Here is a 27210-nt window from a genome sequence, read left to right on the forward strand (position 1 = left end):
TGGTTTGAATACCGTTTACATATGTGGGCGTGACTTATGTATGTGTTCCCTTCTGTGCGCAAGCTCGGAGGGACGAGGGGTTTAAAAATTAAATAGTAGTAATAATAATCATCTAATTTTTGCACAGTTCCTTTAATTTTTTTTTAAATCACTTTTTTCCCCCCCTATTATAGGGAATGTAAACATTCTTTATAATAGAAATAAGCAGGGCTTTTTTTCAGGGGGAACTTGGTGGAACTGAGTTCCACCACCTCTGGCTTGGACCATTTGGTGCCTGCTCACCACAATCACTTGTAAACACAGAAGTCTGGTTTCTGGGTTTACAAGTGACAGCTCTGTGTGTAACGCCCCTGAACCCTGCACTCTGAATGTAATGCAATCCTGGTATTTAATGCCCCTTTAAGACCCTCCTACTGTTCGTGAAATTTGGCTGACCACACCCACTATTTGATGTGATTTAGAGGGTGTCTGTAGGGGGAGGGGTTTTGGAGGGTCGTGGTTGAGTTCCAGCACCTATTGTTTGAGAAAAAAAGCCCTGGAAATAAGCATGACAGGGCCTCTTTATTTTAATATAAACACTGTATATTCCTTGTAGGTCCAGCGTTACATGTACAGTTTTAATCTCTTAAAGCTGAGAAATTTACCATTTGTTGGCAGTTCACTTATCTGCACACACTGAAATCAATGTGAAACCCCTAGCGCTAACTAGTGTTTAAATCTTGCAGTAGAATATTAAAATCCCCAGTACAACCATGGCCTAAAAACCACACATTTTCCCCAAACAGTGAGAGGGTGTAAAGAAATCCGTTAAGTATTGCATTTTTTTTTTTATTATTTGCAGTCTTGCAAGGAAAAAAAAAATTGATAGAGAGGTGTGTGTGTAATTTTATATATATATATATATATATATATATATAATATATATATAAGTGGCACCTTTTTATAAAATATAGAAATTGCTCGGTTCTCAACCAGTTTCATAAATATCCCTCAATATCTCAAATTGAAGGAATGTGCAACATCAATAACCAACCAGAAACAAAAGTCTTTATTTAAGATTTTTATTGTAAGTAATGAATATTTTCTTCATATTGCTTTAATGAAATGACATACAGCAGTTGCAGATATTCTCATTGCTGACAAAAAAAAAAAAAAAACTATTTACAAAAAATGCCAAAGATAGCAATTGTGAAAGAGGTTCGATAGTTACAAGCCGTGTCAATAAATACACAGGGCAAATAGACAACACAGATGAAACAATAATACAATCGTATGCATGGCTTTTGGCACAAAACAAATAAATTAAATGCACATTAGGTATGAAGGCAGGATATTTAATTTACCTTAAATTATGTATGTAATGCAAAGTAACCCAGGAATGTTGTAACAAAAATATCATTAGTGCCAATAAATACAGTGAGTACCAGATCATTCTTGTCAGTGTGTTAGAGACCGAGTAAAACCCATGAATGCCTTCAAAAACGATTTTTTAATATGCTGTCAAGATCAGCCTGTCAATACTGGAGTCATCTACATTTTAGCAGGAATGTTTTAACACTTGAAATACTAAGAGAAGTTGGATGCCAAAGTGGTAGAACAGGCCTTAGCGAAACCATGTTCCCATAGCGTTTCACAATACCTTCAGAACAGTGCACCCCTTCGGTTTGGCTTTGAACTAGACAGCATATTTAAAAACAGTAACTTATTGGCTCATTGGACACAAACCCGCAATGGGCAAGTGTACATAGTAACTTCTAGCAACCATTAGTTAAATTGTATCAGTTTGGAGCAGTTAGTACAATAAAAGAATGACCTTGCGTTGGCCATTATTTTCATAAGCAAGGGTCATTGAAGAAGAGTAACATTGCACTCATCATAGGAACACAAAGCCAAGAGCCATCTTGTGAGAAGGATCAGTTGTCGCGCTAAGCTGTGAAAACGAGGCCACAGCATTCACAATTGGGACCTCCACAGTGTGTACATGATAGGTGCACTTTAAATAGCTTTCAATGTTGTGATATGCCCAGCAAGGCTTCAATTTACACAGCATCTATGGTCAACCAAACATGAACGTGTTACCCAGTTATAGGATGGGCACAGCATCCAGTAACCAACAGCCCATCAGAATTTACATTAGCTGCCTATACTTGGTTGTAGAAAGCTGGGTATCTGTTGGTTGGCATGATTACTGTATGTCACAGCTTTGACTTGTATATGCACAGTAATGGTATTTTCACCTATAGATCTATCCAAGCCATAACTAGAACTATCATGAAGCTAAGTATTTGTGCAAGAACTCCCCTTGCCCTTCCCCAGATCTGTTTTTGGGGCATTGATTTACTAAGGCTGTTTCCCACTGGGGTGCGGGCGGTAAAGCGCTGCTATTTTTAGCAGCGCTTTTCCCGCTACCGGAGCACTTTTAACCCCCCCGCTAGCGGCCAAAATAGGGTTAAGACATTTTTTTCAGGTGCTATTTTTAGCCCAAAAGCGCCTGAAAAACACCCCAGTGTGAAAGGCGTCTAAAGGCAAATCCACTGTGCACTGCAAGTGAAGTCACTGTAGATCTGAAGGGGAAGCTCTGCCGATTTCCATCGTCCAATCACGTGCAAGTAAAAATGCTGTTCATAATTTTTCTTGCATGTCCCCCTCAGATCTACAGCATCTGCACTTCCAAGTGCACTCGTAATGCAAAGTGGATTTGCCTTAAGTAAATAAACTCCAATGTGTACTTACTAAAAAAACTGGAGTTGTTTTCCTACACCCACCAATGAGAATAGGGCTTTCAAGGCAGAATGAATCCAATTGGTGGCCTTGGGTGAATGGACTCCCTATGCAAGGATTGGTACAGGTTTTAGTTTACTTCTCCAGAAGAGAGGGAGGTGGCAAAAGCAGCAAGAAGCTTCTTCCACCCAATGCCTTTGCTTTACCCAGCATATTATTACACGACAAGGTCTGGAATATGTGAACAATGTAAATCCTATAGCTTATTGATGGGCTGAAGCAAGCTGGTACTGGCAATTTCTAACAATGACTTGATGTAGTGAAAAGATGAAGCGCATTTTTACATGCTGAACATGAAAGGACACATTGGTACAAACAAAAACACCGGCATACAGAAGTAGTGCAGGCAAAGGCACTTGGGTGTATCGCTAGAATAAGGACCATTTCTAAATACCATTTCACCAGTGTGCACTGCACCACAGTAACACTACGGGCCCAATGTATCCAAGTGTCTCTACTAAGACCCAAGCCCCTGTTCACACTGGTGTGGCTTTGAAATCACGCTACTTCAGCATGATTTCAAAGCCACACATCAGTGCAATTTGCTCTGCCGAGTTCACTGCGGCTTGCGACTTCATACAACATAAAAGTCTATGCAAGTCGAAATAAAATTGGCAAAAAGTAGTGTCGGTTACATTGCCTACAATAGGGTGCGACTTGTCATGGGATTTGGAACTGTCAAATCATATTACATATCGCACAAGTGTGAACAGGGGCTAAGAGTTACTTTCCATCAGTCACAAGCCAGGCTCAAAGGCTTTCACTGCTGATTGGACTGTTGGGAAATACTTTTATACAATCTGGCCCTTATGGCTTATCTAGTAACATGAAGCATTTGGTGCAGTAGGCGACACTAAAATCAGCCTTCGTTGGATATACGATGGCAGTCAAAATTGTGTTGGCTTCTTGCCTCAGAGCACACTTACTCCAGGTTACTAGGAAAACCTCCCCAATTTGCATTGTACACCTTTGGCACACTGCTCAGGCCATAGGAAATAAAGCAAAAAACATCACTGCCTCAATGCTGTATTACCCACCCAACAATGGCTCATTACTAAACTTTACGTGCAAACATTATTATTATTTTTTTTTTAGAAAATGCAACCAAGGTAAGGGATCACCTTGTGCGCAAATCGAACAATGCCATAATGCCAACATGGGATTCCTGAGCTCCGATAAGATTCAGGAAAAAAAAAAAAAGTCAGAATTAAAACATGAACATAGTTGCACTTCAATTTGGTTATCTTCCCATATTGCCCTGCTAAACAAGACAGACATTGTTCACAGTAGCCAATTAGGTATATATAATAAAAAATAAATAAAAAAACAAACAAGATTTAATAGTCTACAGACTGGTAACTAAAGCGAGCTGGACGGTCATAGTATTAGGATGGTTTTGTAAAGTCCCGGTGGTAGTTTTCACAGCACTAGATAACCTTAGAGTATAGTCAAAAAAAGAAATACAAAAGTAAAGTTACAGGGTTCTTGGTCTCTGGCCCTATTGAAACATGTTTTATAATTTAAAAATATATAAAACATACTTATATTACTTAATCATCCCATAAATGTTCATTTTAATTAACACTCTCACTTAAATATCTGCATTTCAATTTTAAAGCTTAAATATTGTAATATTTCATTTAAATACAAGTGGATTGTAGAAACACAAAAATCCATTTGACAATGTATTTAAATGACCAAAATAAATAATTTTGTTTTACATAATACATAACCTATATTTATTTTAAAGAAATAATATATATAAATAGCCTGGGTCATATATATTACTGTGGAATATAAAATGAATCCACCTAAAGATCATGGCAACTGACATTTTTTCCCCCCTATTCTGGCTCTGTATTTATATTACTATTGCAGGGACTTTGCCAAGCTGGTGGATTTCTTGGCATGAACATCCAACCAACTGCATAGATTTGTATGGTCTTATCCTAGAAGCTTCAAATAAATAGGAATAATTTATGGTAAGATTAAATAATCTGAAATCAAATATAGAAAAAACAAAAATATATGGCTTGTAAGTGGAACTCAATACTGGTAGGGGGCAAATTTGAAATCCATCAAGATATTTTTGAACATAAAAAATGTTGGAACCTCCCACTAAATCCTTGTGCTTGATGTTATCAGTGGCATTTTTTTTTTTTTTGTTAATGGTAACTCCTCCACATAGTGGAATTGATCAAGGGAGTACTGGAAGGTGAGTGCAGGGTATATAAAAACTATACATTCCGACACATAAAAAGTCCTTGTATGGACAACTTCTATGCACTCTAGTCCCAAGCCTTCCTCCTTCGTGGCGTTTGATAGAGGCTGATAAACCTCAATGAAACCACTCCAAAAAATACAGCTAAAGGCAAGGACTTGTGCATCACAGAAGTGGCCTGGACCATGAACATGATAATTGAGGTGTCATTTGCAAATCAGTCACCTCTCTTTACCAAACTGCTTTTAGTGGACATGCCTTAATAAATGGCTGCTGCAGCGATATTGCACGTTAACAATGCAGAACTGAGGTTGTGGGGGGAACTGAACACTTGCCTTATAGTACAGAAATCAGAAAATATTAGTCTATAAATAATGCAGATATATTATGGAAAAATATGATTGTACTCATAATACATCTGAGGTATTTCCAATTTAAATAAAACTCTTGCTAGTTCAAGCTTCAGACTCATTCCTGGAATTTGCAATAAATAAAAACAGCTCTATATAAAGTCTTGTCTTTTTTTTTTTTGCCATTTTTCCTTGTTTTCTGTAAACCCGAGTAGTGCACACTACTTCTGCAAATATTTCTCAATTTTACAATAAATACATGAATAAAGTTCATCTTAAAAGCATTGAACATTTGGGAGTTTTTGCACTCCTATCCATAAAATAGTTGTTCACAGGTCTACAAACAATTCACAATTCTTCAGTTTTATATACAAGCAACTTCTAAGAAAAAAAAAAATTGTTCAAAAATCGATGTGTAGTAAACAGGTTGCTGTGGCAGTATTCCAAAAATGTGTATTTTCCCATATAAAGACCAAAAATATATGTATCCGTGTAGAAACATTCCAAATTTTTCATCATAGTAATGTTTCTGCAATATGCCACAGATGGGATACAGTAATCCGTTTACACTATAAGCGATTCAAAAGGAGATGGCGATTTTAAGGCATCTTCTAAATATTGATTGTCACCAGAGGATTCAGAGGAGCTAATCAAGGATTCTAAGAAGCTTGCAGTTGTGTCTGTCGCTGGTGGAAATCCAGGAAGGAAAGTTAATAGACACGGCTGAGAACACAAATTATCATATTCGCTTAACGAATTGTAAAGAGGTCCAAAATTGTAATCTGATTCATCAGGCAAGTCAAAAGTTTCAGATGAAAGGCTGATATCCATATAGTTTTTTAAGAGTGGCTCTCCTTGTGTCACAGTAGAATCAGTAGAGACGCCCACAGACACTCCATTGTCTGAAAAGCAATCTGCGCCCTGGTTTGCGTTTTCGTCTACACATTTTCTAACGTTCGATAAAGAATTTGAGTACACCCCACTGGTGGATTTTTCTGAACTATAAAGGGACTCGTAAACTTTGTCACAGAAAAAATCTGTGCTATGAAAGAAACTTAAGTTGTCCTGGCAGTCACTGCTGTTTTCCTCGTACTCTGAATCACTGAAATGAAGAATCCTAGCAAGATAATCTTCCTCAAAGTCTGACTGGGATTTATCAGATGAAGAGGCAAGTTCATAGGGACCTTCAGAGACTTCACTCTGAGAAGAGGAACTTGAACTGTCTGTGGTGACACTACTACAGCTGTTATCATTTGCTGGTTCCAAGTCCACATTGAAATGATAAGGGGATGAGGCTGGGGAATTAGAGGTGGAGGAACTGGTGGATGTGGTGGTGGGAACAGTCCTGTTGTCATCTTCTTCATCACTGTCCTCAAGTGATGAGCATTCAAATGAATCTAAATGTTCACTGCAGGTTACATCAGGCTCATCGTGGATTTCATTATTTTGATTCTTCTCCTCAAGCTCGAGCTTCATAACCGTATGGATAAAATGGGTCTGCACACGGGACGAATTGAACTCTACTCTTCCGTTTGGGTTTCCACAACCATCCTTTGTACATCCACAAGGGAAAGACGAATGATCCCTCTGAAATGTAAAAAAACAGCACAATTTACATTACTGAATGATTTAAATGGTTTCAGTGCAAAAAATATGGCAGCTGAATTTACAAACACACCCATGGGGGCCAACAAAACTAGATAAAACCCAACATACAAGATGATTGTTGTCTCAAACACATTTTGGTGTATTGAGTAACAAGATACAACAGACAACCCCATTATGACTGTTGGCTTAAAGTGGTTGTATTCCCCCCCCCCCATGGTATACTTGCACCTACAGGTAAGCCTACATTAAGGCTTACCTGTAGGTGCTTGCAATATCTCCTTAACCTACATGTTTAAGGAGATATTTGCAGAAAAGCGGGCGCCGATGTCTACAGCGCATGCGCCCCACAGACAACAGCGCAGGCGCACTAAGCATGGCGGCTCTTGAATGGGAGGCTGCCGGAAATGTACGCATGCGGAGGGATCGTGCCGATCCTCGTGCATGCGCGGGAGTGACGTAATCGCCGCTCTGGCCAGTCACAGAGCCGGAGCACCTGGCGGTCACTCCGGGTATCATGGCGGCGTCAGAGGACGTGTCCGAGGACCACTGCGGGGGCTTCGATCTAAGGTAAGTAATTGATAATGAGCTAGTATGCCAGGATACCAGGAGAAACCCGGTATATCCTAAAGAAAAAAGTATTTAAGTATAGAAGATCAAAAAAAAAAAAAAAAATGTACAGTATAACCAAAATACTTCTTTAGGCAGTATTTAAATTTATAAATTTGATGCGAGAAATATTTTTGCAAGCCCATACTAACCTGACATTTAATTCCTGCCAAATAACAGCTGCAAGTTTCTGGATCACAGAAATCCTGGCAATCGCACCCGCATTGTTCTCGTGACTTCCGGATTTCGTTAAGCTCGTACTTTTCCGTTTTGTCAATCTTTTTTACTCCTTCGCTTTTGAGCAGTGCCCTTCGTTTCTTGGCAGGGTACATGCGAGGGCTGAAACCATCTTCAATTTCTGCATTGGTCATATCGATATCTTCATCACAGATGTCATCTATGCTGAGGTTATTGGCCTTTTCTGATTCTATTGTACCGTTCATTGTAAACTGTAAAAAAGAAAATAGATGCAAGGTCAACCGTAGAAACACGAGATCAATGTTATTATATAATAATAAGAAGAATAAGAATAAGAATAAGAATAATAAAGAAGAAGAAGGACCAGTGAAATAAAAAAAAAAACAGCACAAAGAAAGAACAATGCTTTGTAGCCACTTGAGGCAACCAGTCAGACTGGGAAGACCGACAGACTATTTTTCCACTTGTTTCTAGGAGCTACTGAAATTGGCCGCAGATGTTGCTTTCCTCACTAAGGTATTAAAATCTTTGCCAATTATAAAAACACAACTAAAATTAGGTAAAATAGGTAGCTTATTTTCTAGAAAAGTTATAAGTGTATAGCTGGTCAATTTAGCATGACTGTACTAAACAATGCAAGCATCCTGTAAGATACCACTGTGGATTTATCCATCATACATTAAGGGGTTGATTTACTAAAAACAGGAGACGGCAAAATCTTGTGCAGCTAAACATTGTAGCCAATCAACTTCTGACTTCAGCTTGTTCAATTAAGCTTTGACAAATAAACTGGATGCTTGTTTCTTTGCCGAGATGCACCAGATTTTGCACTCTCCAGTTTTAGTAAATCAACCCCTAAGTGTCAGGAAAAACTGAAGCATATGTGCAGTGAAATATTGGTTCATCAAAACTTACCATATTTTTTAATGCCAAAAGCTTCTCCTCCTTTAACCGCTCCTTTAATTTCTCCCTGCGGCGGGTCAACTGTTCCCTGGAAAACTCCTCCATAGTGAATTGCTGGCTAAAAGTGTGTTTCCGCCGCATACCCAGGGTGCAACCACCCCGACTCGGCACGCTCGTAAACCCTTGGCATCTCTGGAAGTAGAACACTACCACCCGGTCAAAATGTACTTTGTTCTTCTTTGCAAGTTTTGCTTTCTTTAAAATGGACACGGCTGTAGACAGAACAGAAATATATATTATATAGAAGAATATCCATTATAAAAATTAAGATGCATAGTTATAAATAAGCATGTGACAATTACATGAAAAAATAAAACAAACACCAGTAGTGTAGTCAAAAGTTGAACTGCTAAATGGCAAGCAGTACGACTCGCATACATGTCATGCAAACAGGACTTTGAAAAAGGAAGTTCACGCTATTTTTAGTTTCAGATCCTTCCACGATAACTAGATCGCTTACAGCTTTTTTTTTCTGGGCTATTGCTTTGCCCAAATAAATCATTGAAGTTGTGTCTCACCTATCCAATCTATTCAGCTTGAAAAGATGGTTGTCTGAGCACTTGTTACCCACTCCCTTGTTCACTACAAAGGAGCTTGGCAGACAGCCAGTGCTAGTGTTTGCAGCTCCCAGTTAAATGGTGTCGCAGCGAACTGATCATTTCAAATCTTGTTTTCATAATGAGAGCAGAGAGCCTGCCAGTCATCAGATGTGCGGTAGTTGGCTCATACCAGACAAGTACTGATGGCTTTAGGTGGCACAGCCTTTTATCCGGTTTCATGACAGGTTCTATATTTGGTCATTTTCCAGATGCTGACTGCTGGCTGGCAAGGCATGCTGGAAAAAGTAGCTTAAGCATATACTCAGGCCAGTTTTAAAGGGTACCTTAAAGTGGAAATTCGGTCATTTTTTTTCATCTTTCCATCTATTAAATCTTCTGCCCTTGTTGTTTTAACTTTGGATAGTAAAACTTATTTTTTTCTGCCAGTAAATACCTTATACAGCCCACTTCCTGTTTGTATAGTAAAAAAAGCCTAGGCTTACGGCATCATGCACAGCTCGCTCTTGTGAGTTTTCCAGGAGGGGGGATAAGTCATAAGAGGGCCAATAAGAGCTGCAGAGCTGGAGGTGTGTGTGTGTGTTAATCCAGGAAGTAAACAGGCAGCAGCTTCAGCTGCCCACAGTTAAAATAGATGCAGCCTGACACAGTGGAGGGAGGATTTCTGCAGCATATTTGGCAAGTACAGAATCACAGTATATATAAAATATGCAAAGTGGTTGGAAGGAAGCTTCAGGATGGCAAAGATGTTTTTATTACAAAAATATGTGAGCAGACTGCAGTCCCTCCAACTCTAAACCAAACACTGTAAGCAAGTGCACAGTGGAATAAATACATTCCCTTTACAACAATCTGATGATTAAAAGAATTGTTGCAATATATTCCTGGATCATTTGGAGAGCTATGCTCTCAGTTCTGCTGTATTTGAGCCGTACAACTTTCCACTGCACAGGCTAAAGAATATTCAAGCCATCAGGTTTCAATAAAATTGAGCTTTACTTTAGTGTGGAGGAAAAAAGTAATGCAAAATACACATAAGAAGAAACAGAGTATGCAACAGTGAGACCATAGGTGGAAAGACCATAAATGCAAAAGCATCAACAAGGCCGACAGCAAATGGTGTGAAAAATGCAGAAACTTTCAGATTTCACCAAATCTGGTTCCTAGGAGTTGCTGCACTCTTGCACACAATTTTCTATTTGCATTGTTAGTAAGCCTGCATAGCTATGACCAATATAAAATGTAATACAAGCTCTATCCATTCAACTTTTCCAGGCTGACCAGTGGAAAGTGGCTAATATCAGGGGATTAGGAAAAACTTTTAGAGAGCACTCTACAGTAATGAGCATGACTAGTGTGCGCCGGGATTATATATTATACTCTAGAATCCAAAGGGGGAAAGCTCTCTGTGTGTTTACTCAGGTGCTGAAGAGTTGACATCTTTACTGCGGCAGTTACGGAAACTATGCAGATTATTTAAAGACCCGTTTACAATCATACAGCACAGCAGCTGGGACGCAAGACATTCGCTGGCTACAGAAAACCCAGCCTGATTTGGCAGCAGTTTTTGTTCAAATGGGACTACAAATAAACACACTACCGGCTTATCAGATACAGGCATACCCCATGTTTAAGTACACAATAGGGTTTACTAAAGCTGGAAAGTGAAAAATCAAGCTCACTTCTGCATAGAATCCAATGAGCTTCCAGGTTTTTTACCAAAGCTTAATTGAACAAGCTGGGGTTAGAAGCTCATTGGTTTTTATGCAGAAGTGAGACAGATTTTGCACTTTCAAGCTTTAGTAAATTAAAAGTGGGGTATGCCTGTACATGCAACTGGCTGTCCTATGTTCAACAAAGCACTTTACATTAAGGCATATCATGTCTGCTTTAAGCATTCTAAAGACAGAAATGATGGGTTTGTATAAATTAGTGCTGTCAAGCGATTAAAATTTCTAATCGCGATTAATCGCATTAATGTCATAGTTAACTCACGATTAATCGTGCGATTAAGGAGGTTCACCCTTTAAAACATTTTTTTTTTGTTTTCTTATTTATTTTATTTTTTTTTATAATATTAAATTGTGTTTTTTTTATTTTTTTACATTTTGATCACTTTTATTGCTGTCACAAGGAATGTAAACATCCCTTGTGACAGTAATAGGTGGTGACAGGTACTCTTTATGGAGGGATCGGGGTCTAAAAGACCTCCGAGCCCTCCTTTGCACTTCAAAGTATTCAGATCGCCGAAAACGGCGATTCTGAATACTGTGTACTTTTTAAAATCCGGCGCCATTGGCAGCCGAGAAACCCGGAAGTGACATCATGGCGCCACTTCCGTGGTTTCAATGCGGAGACTGAATCAAAGCCGTTTATGGCTTAGTGTCAGTCTCCGCCTGAACACAGAACGCGGCGGATGGAGGATCGGGTCTCCCGGTGGGACGGGAGGCCCGGTCAGAGCGGCGAAAGGCGGCGGATGTCCCCTCCCACTACTCTGGCATAACAACCGAGCGGCTTTTAGCCGCATCGGTTGTTGTGTTTGGATAGCCGATCGCCCGCTCTAAACAACGGTACCGGGATGATGCCTGCGGCTGCAGGCATCATACCGGTATAACCCCCGAACGTTAATCGCGCGATAAAAAAAAATTACGGCGTTAAAATGGGTTTGTGTTAACGCCGTTAATAACATGTTTAACTGACAGCACTAGTATAAATGAATCTGGCTCAGCGATGCCAATTCACAAAATCTGTAGCAAAAAAAAAAGTGAGGAGAGTGCGTTGTCATTTCCTAAAGCAGCCAAGAAACAAAACAGCTTAGGGGTTAATTTTTTTTACTGTGGGACAGTAAAAGTAATATTTACAGTAGCGAATTGCACTATAAAGGGCCAATTTTAATTTTTTTAACCCCATTATGTTACTGGCCGATTAAACGATTATGAAAATTGTAATCGATTAGTGGTTTCAGCATGGTTTGGCTCTTAAAAAAAAAAACACACACAAACTTAGCAAATAAACCCCATCTACTTACGGGTATAATCCTCAATGATCGGCCTTGGACTGTAGCTGTATTCATCATCAGATTCTCCTCCTGAAGAGGTGGCAGATGAGGATGGAGATGATGAGGAAGATGTGGAATCCTCTTCCAGGGCCTCATACTTGCGCTTTAGTAATCCACTCATGGCTGATGATTTCACAGACCTTAAAAAATAAATTAAAAAAAAAAGTGAATTTTTAATAATATAATAAAAAAGAAAAAGAAAAAAACAAACACACACACACACACACACACACACACACACACACACAAATGCATTCCTGTTACAGGAAGATAAAGCTAGACTGTAATAATGCTGCAACTGCTTCCTGTCACTTCCCATTCAGCTAGGAGAAAAAAAAAAAGGAATACTTTTTGCATGATTTGCATGCTGTACGTCCCCAGGGAAACACATGAGCAGAGGAGCAATGCTGAACCACAGACACAATAACAGCACACAATTGCCCCCCAGCCCCTTTTGTTTTTGAAGCCTGAAGATGCATCAATGAAAGTGGGTCTCAAGCAGGGATATGCTATGCCTCGGATCTAATTATGTCCTAGTGCTGCCTCTCTTGTCTACATAACTGCCCTCACGAGGACAAATTAACCTCTTCAGTGCCAATAGACAAAACGGACTCTTACTAGAACTAAAAAACAAACAAAAAAAATAAAAAATTACCTAAATGCAGTGCCCATATCGGCATGACCAGACAAGAGTAGAGCAGCAATCCAGTAAGCAGTGATGCCGTTTAATGCTTCAATAGAGAAAGCGCCAACCCGTCTCAATGAGGGAGTAAAATGAATCGCCTTGCTTCATCACGATTTTATTATACGCTTACAAGACAGCAGTTTAATATTAGCTTGTATGTAGGAGGGAGCTAGCGCACACACACACACACACACACACACACACATCATGGCACAAGCATTATCTGGAAAGATGACTCAGGGTGACTCAGTGATCTGCCTGAGTGTTTATCAATCAACGTGACAACAGTCGGGGTATTGTGACGAGCAAGAGCCCAGAAACTTTGACTGCTCTGCTAGTAAGCTGTGCTGACGTCAATGTGGAATATACGGATGACGAAGAGGGCTGAGCCTACAAATTACATGGAAGACAGAGAACTGTGAATGACATCAGGTCTCCCTTTCTTTAGGGAACATATGTAGTAGGATTGTGAGAGAATAAGGTTTGTTACTGCAGTTCCTATTATGTGGACTGAAACCCTTGACCCCAACACAGCAAATACCATCTACACAACAGTCTTCTTGGCATCCAATTATAAGCGGCAGGTCAAAGATGTCCTGTAGATCGCTAGGCATGTCAACTGTTCCATCGGCAATGTCCAGACGATGGGCCAGTCATCCTTTCACCTCACACAAATTTGCTGCCAACTGAGCTCTCCATGACGAGGTATGCCAACTTATTTCTGCTGGACCAACGAAGAACAGGAACTGCAAGATCATTTTATGACGTCAGGATGGTCTGCGCTGGCCGTTTTTGGTCTATAGATGGTCACATGACTATGTCAGAATATCTTGGCTCATGCATCAAGCTTGGCTATATGCAATTATTCATCCAATACGATGGGGGAGATTTACCAAAACGAGTGCACACAGAATCTGGTGCAGCTGTGCATTGTAACCAATCAGCTTCTAGTTGCCAGCAATAGACGGGGATCTGACATATGAAAGCGCATGTCAAAATGGCTTGAAACTCCATTTACCAGAAGTCTATGCAAGTCACAATGAAATTGGTAAAAAGTAGTGCAGAACCTTTTCATTATCTCTGCGCCATGAATGGTTCCATTGCCGGCAATGGGATGCGACATTGGAACTGTCAAATCGCATGACAAGCCGCACACGGTGTGAATGGGGGCTTATGGTCAAAGCTTAATTGAACAAGCTGAAGTTAAAAGGGGTTGTAAACCTTTGTGTTTTTTCACCTTAATGCATCCTATGCATTAGGCCGGATTCACACTTGTGCTCTGTGAATTTCAGCTCTCATCTCTGCAGAGAGAGAAGAGAACTGTTCAGCAGATCATCTCTGTTTTAGCTGCGAATTTGGAGACCTGGGAGGGGGAGGGGGGGTGAAGTGTATTGAGGTGAATAAGAGAAATCCTGAAGAGAAATGAACACATCTGCAAATCAGATGCGTGGCCATAGAAGATAATGGGCCTGAATTCGCACCTGAGCCGCACCGTGATGCCTAGAAAACGCACACGTTTTTTCGGCAATGCGCAGTGCGAATGCATCGCACATATGTGAACCAGTCTCATTGAAAATCAATGTATTTTATGATATGTGAATTGGATGCAGTTTAAGCCGCAACCAATTCGCATAGGTGTGAACCCGGCCTTGGAGGTGAAAAAACACCTTGTAGTGTCTGGCCAGCCCCCATGTTTTACTTACCTGAGCCCCAAATTTCCATGGGCACGTCCCTGCTGTCCTTCTCTCCTTGGAGACCCGGCTTTGATTGGATAGATCGAAGCAGCGCAGCCATTGGCTCCCGCTGCTGTCAATCAAATCCAATGACGCCAGCGCCGAGTGTATGACACAGGAGCGTGCCCGCAAGGTAACCCCCTTGGGAGAGAGATTCCCAGAGGGGGTTATCTAGGAGATGCGAGAGCCGCTGTGGGACCCCAGAAAAGGTGGATCGGGGCCACTCTGTGCAAAACAAACTGCCCAGTGGGGGCAAGCATGACATGTTTGTTGTCATTTTAAAATAAAAATAACAGGAACCTTTAGTGTCACTTTAATTAGTTACTATGCATAGCTGCACCAGATTCTGTGTGTACCGATTTTAGTAAATCTCCCCCTATATGTTCCCCATATGCACCATTTTTACAGTCTGGCAACACACCTCCTAAAATAAATTCTGATCCTATGAACAGGAAGTTTTTTTCCCCTCAAATTGCAGACGTGGACTTTTTTTCCTATAATTAATACCATAAGTAGCTTAGAATTTCTCAGAGCATAGAAACAAAAGCATACTAGTGGATGATCACGTGACTGTCTCCCCAAAATGCCACCCTTATCTTTTAGCACTGGTCAAATCCAGGGGGCAAATGTCCTCCTGTCACCACTATACAAATCAAAGACACCTGAACTCGATTTTTTCCTCCCCATTTTTCTATTGCAGGTCAGATGGTTAAAGACGTCAAGCACAATATTTAATGCCAATAGAGGGGGTTGCAAATAACATGAGCATCAGCAAACGGAAACTTTAACCAAACCAAAAGCACCCTGCAGGTGATTAAATCTGAATTAGTGCTATATTTGCAGAGTGGGGAAACGGTAAGCTGGTTAATTATTTACGAGTGTGTTATGCGAGACTTGCAATGGCCCTGATGTCTCATTTAATGTACAGCAAGAAGACACTGGCTCAGCTCTGAGGTTTCAGATATTTCTTAATGACAATGCAGATAACACATTCTGGAGCCGCTAGTGAAAAAAAATTAAAGCGCAAACTGGTTTGGTAAAAATGCCAACATGGGACATCGAGGACCATTGCCAGTTTTGGGCAGGTCATAAAAGAAGCTTCTCATTGGCTGCTTCAGGCAATGCCAAATTCCTGTTAGTTTGTGGTGTTTAGTTATCCGTTCATGTAGATAGGCTTCGTATTTAAAATGGTAAAGAGATGATAAAGTGCGAAGTGTAGAAACCTAAACCTATAGGAACCACACTGATTTCAATCAGACCAGTGAACGAAGTATTCTTGTTGAGCTAGGATTCCTGAATTATGTAGGAGGCTCATTTAATAAGAAAGCAAGAGCACACTCATCCATAGTGAGCAGACAGTTGTACATCTTCAAAACCTAAACTTTCATTGGTTGCTAGGGTTTACTGCGCATTTCATCAAGTCCCATCACTTGCTTAGTGAACGTGGCCAAATATTATGGGTATAGAAGGACATTTCTTGTAAGTGGCAATTTTGGCAGTCCGAACCAACATGCAACCTGTTTGTAGGCCATTCCTGGATCTTATTGGAAGCTGCAAGATCCCTGTTGCATGGCTATTGATCTCCATTTAAATCTCGCTGAAATTCCTGGAAGCTGGAACTTGTAGTGTGCGGAACTGGTCTGCGGAATTTTTACATTTCCTTGTAGGCTATGCAGCCAACAATGTCACCAAATATTGACTACATTCAGCCTAGCCCCCCCCCCCCCCCCCCCCCAAAAAAAAAAAAAACACACAACACACAACTTTCATAAAAGAATAAAACCTCTTGCAAGCTTTATGATATCTTTATTATATTCTTTTTAATATCCTCAGGGATATTTCCACGGGTTGCCATTTTCATGCAGCCACTGGCTAATGCTTCAGTAAAATACCAAGCAGCCCTGTGGTTAAGAAAATTGTGCAAAACACCCACCACCCGTTCTGCAGAAAAATCTCTCCTGTTGACACAGGCCAAAGTTCAAGAGTTCATACACAGCAATTTATAGATCGGCTTGTTTTACTGCACAAGCCGCATATGTACTAAAAGGGCCTTTGACTGTCTTTAGGTCACTATTACAGTATGTAAAAAGGTGCCATAAAACTGACCCGACTACCACAGGGAACAACACACACCTATTCACCACCAGCACACAAAACAAACTAATTCCCCTGCATCTATTTACCACAGCATGTTTGTGGGTTTCCAACGTCTACCAAACACAATGTTTGTAAACAAGCGGCTAACAGTTGCAGCCGAGCGTGCAGTACTCAACCTAGCGATAAAAAGAAAGTACAAATGCAAAATCTGACTAAACACATATCAAATTGTACATGGGAACAAACAAACAAACAAACAAACACACACACACTTTTTTTCTATTATTTCTTTAAATAAAAAAATTCTTATAAAATATGGTGTAATTATATATAATACATACATACATACATACATACATACACACACAGCAGCTGGCTGCCCCGTTTCCCTGACAAGCACTCATTAATTGCCAGTCTACAGGGTGGCCTTCACATAGTTGGGACACTTAACAGCTGGACCAACAATGCCTAAATCTTCTCACGCCAATGGAATGCAACCTGTCCTGCCTTAGCATTCTGTAAACAAAATCTGCATGCTCTGTACCAGCACCTTTTTTTAAAAATATTGCAGCCATTTTAATGTTTACATTATAAAACCCTCACTATACAAAAAAATAAAAAAAATAATGACCCTGCGTGAATCAGATCACCGCTACTGACCGTACCGAAATCCCCACACATATAATAGGATCGGTGTGGCTTTCTGATGTTATGCCGCAATTGTTTCCCACTGAATTATGTATGGTAAATTGCTGCCAGATGTTTCATGAAGTGGCTCTAGACTGCACTAGAAAGGACACACTGTTAAGCCGCTTTGCTCACGGGGCTGCTACAAAGTGAGCACAGCGCAAAATTATCAGAGAGAGCCAGTGGCCAAGTGTCACCCGAGCTTTGAATGAAGGGGTCGCTTGAGGACGTCAGGGCCTAAAGGAACTACCATTTCAGCTTCTATTTCAGAAAAAAACACCTGATGTCTTGGCAGCCTATGATCAGAAGAGGACAGCACTGCTCCAGATCTGACTTCTTGCATGGATAAAAGTCCAAATTTAGTTTTACACTAGATCATTTTTTTTTCTTTTTATTAAGTGTATAGGCCATCGAGTAGGAAAGGAGACAGTTTTGTTACTCCGACCAACATTCCTAAATCATTATGTATTAAAGATGTGCAACGTACCTCATGCCTCTATAATAAGTTTGCTGCTCTAACATAGACCTTGTGCAGGCTGCCACTAATATGCAACAATATTTTAAACACATTGCACCATAATGTTAATACTCTATTGCATTCCTAATTTTTTTCAATCATTTTACATTTTTCTAGAGATCAGCTTTTTTTTTTTTTTACGCACGGTTGTCATGATCGTCAAAATCCTTCAGCTGCAGTGTGTTGCCTAATGAAGATTACACATGATATTACAAAGGGTGGAGCCTGAGCAGGTCAGCTAAGGTCTACCTTTGGGAAGTAATCTGTCAAATGAAATAAATGCTTATGATGTGCTTAGATGTGGAAAATGTAATACTTTCCCTTTAAAAATTACGAATGTGTAGCCAATAGGATCACCCAAACAAAACATATCCATTATATAATATACAAGAAATGCATAGACTATTCAATCTACACTCCCCTCCCCTTTCCATCCAGGACCAGCAAAAGTATTACAACACAGCTAACAAAAATAAAATTCCTGAAATAGCAACGCAGAAAAAAAAAAAAAACTTTTTTTTTTTTTTTTTTTTTTTTTTTTTTAGGAGTGTGTCAAGTCCAACATTCTCCTACATACAAAAAGGACCATTTAACTTTATTTTATTTCAGGTTATTAAAAAAATAATCTGCCTCACTTGCCACTGCCAAAAGACATTCTGTTCTTGGCTCAGCCATCTTACTCATCTATTTTACTAAAAACAGCTTTTTTGAACAAGTAAAAGTCGATGGACCAAAACCACAGGAATTCCAGCCTGGCACCACCACTCCCACTAGACGCTAGGCATTAAAGGTACAGAGCCCTAAAAATAAAAATACCTAGCTATTGTGAAATGATGATAGCTGTTGTAAGTGTAGCAACAGATTGTATTGTAGAACAGAATCACAACAGCAATATAAAACCAACTAGCGCGATATCGATCTACATGCTCTTTTTTCATTGTGTACCTATGCCTTTACAGATCATGGCATAGCAGATCAGGTCAGCCAGGAAACCAAATCTGCTGCCTTGATAGCATGGGAATCTTTAAATTCAATTAAGACAGGTCAACTTAGTCTTGGGATTTACATGGCGATTCTGGTACGTGGACGGGAACCTTTGTATGGGGCCTTTGATTGCACACACAAGAAGTGAGATATGCGACATGCACTACCATTTTAAATGCATACTATAGAGTCAATGGTACCATTGTCTAGAGTAGCTGTCGAGGGGTTGCAAAACGCGTTTGTCCAGAACAGGCTTAGGGAATCAGTGGTTTCCCCACTGAAAATGGTGGGGGGGGACAGGGTGTTCAGCGGGTGTCGAATAGGGGTCGGAATAACTGCAGGTAAAGACCCGGGATGCTGGTTGTACTGAAGTTGATTAACTTGGTACATTCAGCCCCCTCATACACAGTTCCAATCTCGGCTGGTTCCTGGTATTTATTGTTCAATTTTAACCACAAGGGGGTCAAATAGGCAAAACACCAGAGAAAATGTGGTCCAGTTTTCTACAGCAAAGGCTCTGGCTGCCATGAGTAACAGTTTAATGTTGGTACAACTTGTCCGTTATCTGGATTTTGTAACTTACCCTCTGAAAAACAAGTTTGGTGCCAAATATTAGCATAAGCTATACCCTTTACTTACAGCTAAAAAACATGAAGTGTCAAGCCAAACAAAGCAATTTCTTCAAAGTTGACCTTCGAGGGGCCATCCCAAGCTATAGACATTTCTGGAAATTAGGCGTATGCTAGGGAGATGCAAGGTTGGGAACGCATCATCCCACTTTTGGGTTATTGCCAATTGGCATTTTCCATGTATAGAGGACTCTCAAGAATGTATAGGGCTCTACTATAGAGGACAGTAAACACTGTGCACAATTCCAAAAGCACCCCCCTATACAAGATAGTCAACGTTTAGGTCCTTTTTTTGCAGTGAGCACTTGAATAATACTCTTATTTGTCTCCTCTTTGCAACATCACTAGTGATATCACTATTGGTTGCTTTATTACCTGATTGTCGACAGAACGCTGTGCTAGCCTTTGTAGGCTTCAATAATGCCAACCTACATGCGTACCATTTTGTTGTATGCCTTGCTGTTCATCCTGATGAGCAAGCCATTGAAACTCATTAGCCTGCAAGAAATCCATTTAAAATAGGCCATAAAAGACAAGCGGAGTGCTATAAACATTTAAAGAGGTGTGTAAAAACATTTAAACCTCAGGAAGCAAGTGGGAGTTTTTGCAGAGCACGCCTTCCTTTCTGAAAGCCAGACACCTGTTTACAGACAGTGAAACAGACACGTGTGGCAGCCGCTGGATCACAGATGCAAATACAGAGGAAGGATTAGAGATGTGGTAGAACGGGATCTGCCTGTTAGGACTAGGAGCTCCAGGTTAAGACTTTCAGGCACATTCCCAGAACATTGCATGGTAAAATTTGCAAATACTAGGAAAGAAAAAAAAAAAAAAAAAGAAGGAGGAAGAGAAAAATAAGTGCCCAAAAAGTATTTGTTTTTCCTATTAAGCCACTCACATTAAGCCAAAATCATGATCAGGCCTCTAAGGAGATACTTTTCAATATAACTAAATTACCATAAGCATCATTTAAAGAGTTAAAACTGAAATGTTCCTTTTGGAATGGAGCACTTTATATTATTCCTAGGATAGATTTATTGGCTTGGCCATTAACGGTTTTGCTGCTGGTCTTCTGGGACTCTACTTAGAAGAACTTCACATATTAGCCTTACCCATAAAATGCAATGCAAGCCGTAGGGGCTGACTTACTAAAATCTGGTGCGCTGTGCATGGTAGCCAATCGGCTTTGGCGATAAAACCTGGAAGCCGATTGGTTTCTATGCAGCGCTGCACTCTCTGATTTTAGTAAATCAAACCCACGACAGCCAGTGGTGGCACATCATATTTCCAACTGTGTTACTGCAGGTCACCATATGGCAAAATTGTTGCACTCAGTACTGGGACAGGTTTGTTTAGCGCCCAGGTCACGGATGCAGAACGGCACATGCTCCTAATACACCCTGTGCACCTTCTTAGCCCACTTTAAACCAGCTGACTAGTTGCCATGGAGTGTTCTCTACATGTTTGACCAATTTTTTCCCCCTTCCGCCAGCTGTGGGCAGATGGGGTTGAGAGTGGGCGACTGGAACAATGTGGCATCAGTATCTCTTACAATAGACATGAATCTGCTCCCTGCCAGCCACTGTTCTGGGGATTACATGTGGTGAAGCAGCACCCTCCTGCCCACCCCTTGTCCTGGCCATGATTTTCATAAGGTGACCTCCAGTTACAATGCTAGGTCTTCACCAATATTAAGACACTGATGAGCTGGTATTGTAGGGGTAGGTGCCAGGTAAACTGCAGACAATAGGCGACTTACAGATGGAGCCTTTTCAAGAAAATCTGTACAGAGAATATACCTAGACTGCCAACATTTTTACAATGCTCGTTGCCTGGCTTCAATACTCCCTGAATTCACATACCCAGAACAAGCATGCAGCAAGTAAAGTCAGACTGAATTTACAACTCCTGATCATTACACTTGTTCTGGATCAGCATGGCAGGCCGCTAGTAATTTTCTGCAGAAGTCAGCAATAGCAGGCAACATATTGCTCCCAGTACAGGTTTCCTTTCACAGCAGTATGTGGCACCAGGCTGCCAAGTGGGCACCCTTTTCCCAACACCAGATCTTACAAATTGTGATGGCTCAGTGCACGCTCACATCTTTTCAAAGCTTAGAAGAAAAAAAAAACCTGTCTTCAGGAACAAACATTTCCAATGCTGCAATCCCCATTCATAAATGACGTATAGCAATAAGGAGGGGGGGGGGGGAGACTAATGTCACACTCTGTTCTCAATGTGTTCCAGGTTTATAGGAACAAGCCAGACAGACTGTACTTCAAGTCCGCAGTATTAATCCAAATCCTACCATGCGACCCTAAATCCCAGCAGCTTGTCTGGGTGGATACGAGAAATCACAGTGACAGAACGGAAACAAAGGCTTGTAGAGACCACAGCTAAGGCAGGCGCAGAGATTGCTAACAGGAATTCCAAAAGAAAAATCTGAATATTTCAAATGGGAAGATCTCTCATTGTTCCATTTAGAATATTCCAAAGAGGTCAGGGGCTGACCAATGGCCACCTTGCTCTGTATAGCACCTGTGATAGGCAGTGTGTCCTAGACTGCTGCAGAACACAATACATCCACTCATCAGAGATGAGAGAATTTTCCCACACAACACAATGTAGTGGAAGTGGGGGAAGGAACCAATCTAAGGGGGGGGGGGGGGGGGGGGATTCAAGCGAAAACCGAACGGCAAGCGTGTGCTTTAGATAAATCCCATGCACTGCTAATGATTTACAAGAAAACATTGGACCAATTAGTGGGAGCACCATAGTCTTCCTAATGGTTTTAAGATATACATAAGAAAAGAGATGACTTTATAGTAACAATCTTACCAATAGGAAAATAATGCATAAGGCCCTTTGCATACAGAAGCCTAAAAACCTGCATTTTCAGAAATTCTGGCGTTTTTAGTCATCTAAATGCAACCCATTGATTTGAATAGGCATGTACACTTGCACTGCATATAGATCAAAACACATACACAAAAAAAAAAAATGTGACACTGGCTGCAAAAAAAATGTAAAAGTGACATTTGGGCAATATTGGTAGGGCCACTTTAACATGCAAAAAATAATTACCATTAAAATTAGTATTCAATGTTACTGTAAAATGAAATGAGCAAAATGCAACATTGTCTATTATAACCAGGGAATCATCATCTATAACTATAAAAAAAGTCGTTAGCCCGATTTTAATAAAGTCCTGCTTATATGAAATCTAAGCTATTCAAACACAGACTATAAAGTCAAGCTTGACCCTGCTCCTCCTATTGAGCCTCCTTATTGGGCCCTGAGGCTGTCCATCACATTAAAGGGTCAATTGGGAGATATGGAGGAGGAGGTGGCTGGACAAAGCGTGTTTTACAAGAAGTCAAGCTTTGCATAAAATGTTGAGTTGTCTATATCTCAGGATCTAGTTATTAATTCGGTTTTCTTAGCAGGCAACCTCTGCTTATGGATATGTCCAGTTTGCAGTTTTGTTTCCTTTAAACATCATGCAGTAGTAATAGGATGTCTGTCCCTTCTATTACATGACTTTGCAGTGTGAGCCCGTCACTCTCTGTGTGTACCCAATTAACACCATACCTCACTGTACTGCAATCCAGAAGAACAGTGTTGTCAAGCCATGAATACTTATGTAACACGTTGCATTGTTTTAGTGAAGAAGCACACACTGTTCATTCCACACGCACAGCCTGGGACTTGAATGAGTTAATGCCCTAGGGGAATGTGTTCTCTGTCTGCAGGGATCTCCAGCTTAAAGAAAGGCCATTATCTCACTTCACAGGCTGGGGGGGAGCTACTTAATTAACACCATCAATAGCAAGAGCAATGTGTAGGCAGCTGACCTCGCATTGTGGAAATGCCCATCCCCTGGCACTCAGGCCAAGTCGATGGCTTCAAACCACCTGACCTAGGATGCCAATTAGCAGTTCTGACTTCACTTGTCAAATAAAAAAAAAAAAAGCAAAAATGAGCCGAGCAATAGTAGCCTTTACATGTTCCTTTTAACTCAAAGCAAGAAAGTCCGTCTAAAACTCAAATATGTAAGGGTAAGACGCCCCCCTCTACTACCTGTGTACCACTGAGGACATTTTTTTAATTATTATTCTTCCTTTCCCACAGACAGGAAGTGAGGGGGAAAAAAAAGGCCGGTGTCCCCATTGGAAGATTTATCCTCACATCCTGTCCTTGTGACAACATTTTGTATTTCCCCATCACTTTCTGATTCAATGATCACCAGGAAAAACAGGGAGAGTGAATCTCCCAAGAGAGACACAGACAGCAAAAAAAAAAAAGAAAAAAGCCTGTCCACAGCTCTCCCTACCCCTTACTAAAAATTAAAAATAAATAAAAAGTTTTGGTTTAGAAACACTTTGCAAGAGTTTACAAATCTAAGACTATCTTTAGACAACTGGGGGTGCAGCATTGGATAGAACCGCTAGAATTGCATAGAAAAATGGTTGGGGGGGGGGGTCCAAACTTCAGATAACAGCAAAATGAACAATGTGGCCAGGCAGTGGGAATGTATAATGGGAGGGATCTCCAGAATGAGGAATGAGATCCCGATTACTCCACTATAGAATTGTGGGGTGTAATAATAGAAGATCACCAACAGGAGGCAGGAGATCCCAATTTCTCTATATAGAATTGTGGGGTGTAATAATAGAAGATCACCAACAGGAGGAGGGGGATCCTGATTACTCCTATATAGAATTCTGGAGGTGTAATAATAGAAGATCACCAACAGGAGGAGGAGGGAGATCCCGGTTACTCCTCTATAGAATTGTGGGGTGTAATAATAGAAGATCACCAACAGGAGGCAGGAGATCCCAATTCCTCTATATGGAATTCTGGGGTGTAATAAAAGAAGATCACCAACAGGAGGGAGATCCTGATTACTTCTCTATAGAATTCTGGGATACATCATTATGGGGATCACAAGGAGGAGGTCCTAATCATATATATATATATATATATATATATATATATATATATATATATATATTTATATATATATATTTTTTTTTATTAGATATAGATCTTCATCACTAGGAGGTCCTGAAACCTTTATATAGATCTAGTTAAACCTCATTGCAAAAAAATATTGAAAAAGCTAAATTATTAAAAATCGGCGAACGATCGGAAGGATCATACAGATCAGGAGGGAGTTTAGGAATTTATGATCCATGTTTGCAAAAGGAGGGAAAGTGGGGGGGTTTAAACATGAAATACATCAAGGGGTGAATGAGGTTCAGGAGGACAGTATTTTCAATATGAAGACAAGATCAATAACACAGAGACATGACCCCAAACCAGCAGAGGAAAGTTCACAACTATCCTTAGAAAAATATTATTGTGCTGAGAGGGTAGTTGATACCTGGAACAGACTTCCAGCAGAGGTAACAAGAACAAGCTGAACTCAGACACTGATCTACAAGAAAGGAGGATGAGGACTTCTTGTGCCATCATTCTATGAAATGATGAGTTAGGAGGGAAAATTCCAGCGACTGATGACCTCACTTCCAGCATATCATTGGTGTGAGTCACTCCTCCATGTCATCCTCTCATCCCCTTCCTATTACCAAAGAGGAGGCTGATGATGATGTCAAAAAGTTGTGTGAACGTCAATGGAGCTCCGACCCTCCCCCTGACTGCACAGTGCGCCAAAATCTGTCCTGGACCAGAGCGATCAGCACAACCAATACATGAGCGATCAGCACAACCAATCCATGAGCGATCAGCACACTCACAACAACCAATCCATGAGCGATCAGCACACTCACAACAACCAATCCATGAGCGATCAGCACACTCACAGCCAATACATGAGCGATCAGCACACTCACAGCCAATACATGAGCGATCAGCACACTCACAGCCAATACATGAGCGATCAGCACAACCAATACATGAGCGATCAGCACACTCACAACCCAATACATGAGCGATCAGCACACTCACAACCCAATACATGAGCGATCAGCACACCCCATGACTGATTAGCATGATCCGACCAGCACAGAGATCAGCAGGCTCAGCCCCATTATTAGCCCATCACACAGTAGCACCTTATCAGCCCCTGCCTGGCACACACACACACACACACACACACACACACACACAGATAACAGGGGCACTTCTACATATTTACTAAACAAATGTAACTTCCAAAACAAAACTTCCTATAGGCGCCATTGACTGAAAACATACAACTCGTCCTAAAACAAATCAGACAGCATTAGGACAGACCACAGTTCAGAAACACATTTAAAAGGAAACAAGGAGTGACAACGAACACAGATCGGTGAATAAAATAAAACACGATTTCCGATTCACTAACTTAGAAGTTAAATAGGCAGCTGAAAAAGCGGGTCCGCCGCCTGGGTGTCATTACCATGGAATGTCGCTAGAGGGCGGGCTCCGCTCACACACAGCGCTGGCTGCTCGCTCTCTCTGGCTCCATAGACACTCATAGACCGGCTACTGGATACAAAGTAACAATCTGAGAGAAGAGCGAGCGCTCCGTACAATCCGCTCTATACACACAATGTCACCCGTACAGTACAGAGATCACTACACCGGCAATGTCCCCCGGTATATCTCCTCCCACCCCCTCCAGCAGTGACTATTACCCCGTGTCTCCGGGTGCACTTACCTTGGTTGGTGGTATTAGAGGGTGTCAGATGTGGGGAGTCGGAGCGGAGCTCATAGTCCTGTGTGTGGAGAGGATGAGGAGTGAGTGCTGGGACAGCTCCTCCTGCTCTGACTCCTCTCCTCCGGAGCTCTGCCTTTTTCGTCAGTGGAAAACTCCTGCCGGTGACGCAGGCGGGGAGAAGGAGCCAGACAGCCAGCCGGACCCGCCCCACTCCTCCTCCGGACCCGCCCCTCTCCTCCTCCCCCTTCCCTTCCTCCACCACCACCACCGGGGCCACCCTACGCTTCCTGCTTCTCCTTCTATACACCTCCGCCGACCACCGCTACCGCCTCTGTGTGTCACCGACCCCTCACCCCTCACCGCACCCTATGTATTACCTCCACCAACCCCCCTACATGGGGACACTTCCCTCCATCCTTCCCCCCTCCCCCACCACACAGCACCGCGACAGACAGTCTGTCTTTATATCATTGCACTGTACTGTACACATACCTACCATCATTTATATATATATATATAATATCATTGTACTACACCCACCTACTATATATATATATATATATATATATATATATATATATATATATATATATATATATATATATATATATATATATCATTGTGCTGTACACATACCTACCATCATTTATATATATATATATATAATATCATTGTACTACACCCACCTACTATATATATATATATATATATATATATATATATATATATATCATTGTGCTGTACACATACCTACCATCATTTATATATATATATATATATATATAATATCATTGTACTACACCCACCTACTATATATATATATATATATATATATATATATATATATATCATTGTGCTGTACACATACCTAC

The 27210-nt window shown here is 40.8% G+C and overlaps 1 protein-coding gene across 1 annotated transcript; it reads right to left on the reverse strand.

Annotated features, from left to right (window-relative positions):
* Nucleotides 1–3968: 3968 nt before the first annotated feature.
* On the reverse strand, nucleotides 3969–26503 carry CSRNP1 (cysteine and serine rich nuclear protein 1). Its single transcript, XM_040352775.1, has 5 exons — nucleotides 26339–26503; nucleotides 12313–12482; nucleotides 8680–8939; nucleotides 7719–8015; nucleotides 3969–6939 (listed from the first exon to the last, which is right to left on the reverse strand). The coding sequence occupies exons 2-5, from the start codon at nucleotides 12461–12463 to the stop codon at nucleotides 5917–5919; spliced, it is 1731 nt and encodes a 576-aa protein (XP_040208709.1). The 5' UTR covers nucleotides 12464–12482; nucleotides 26339–26503; the 3' UTR covers nucleotides 3969–5916.
* Between the last annotated feature and the right edge of the window lie 707 nt (nucleotides 26504–27210).

Source organism: Rana temporaria, chromosome 5 (genome assembly GCF_905171775.1).
Source record: "Rana temporaria chromosome 5, aRanTem1.1, whole genome shotgun sequence".
Lineage (NCBI taxonomy): Eukaryota > Metazoa > Chordata > Amphibia > Anura > Ranidae > Rana > Rana temporaria.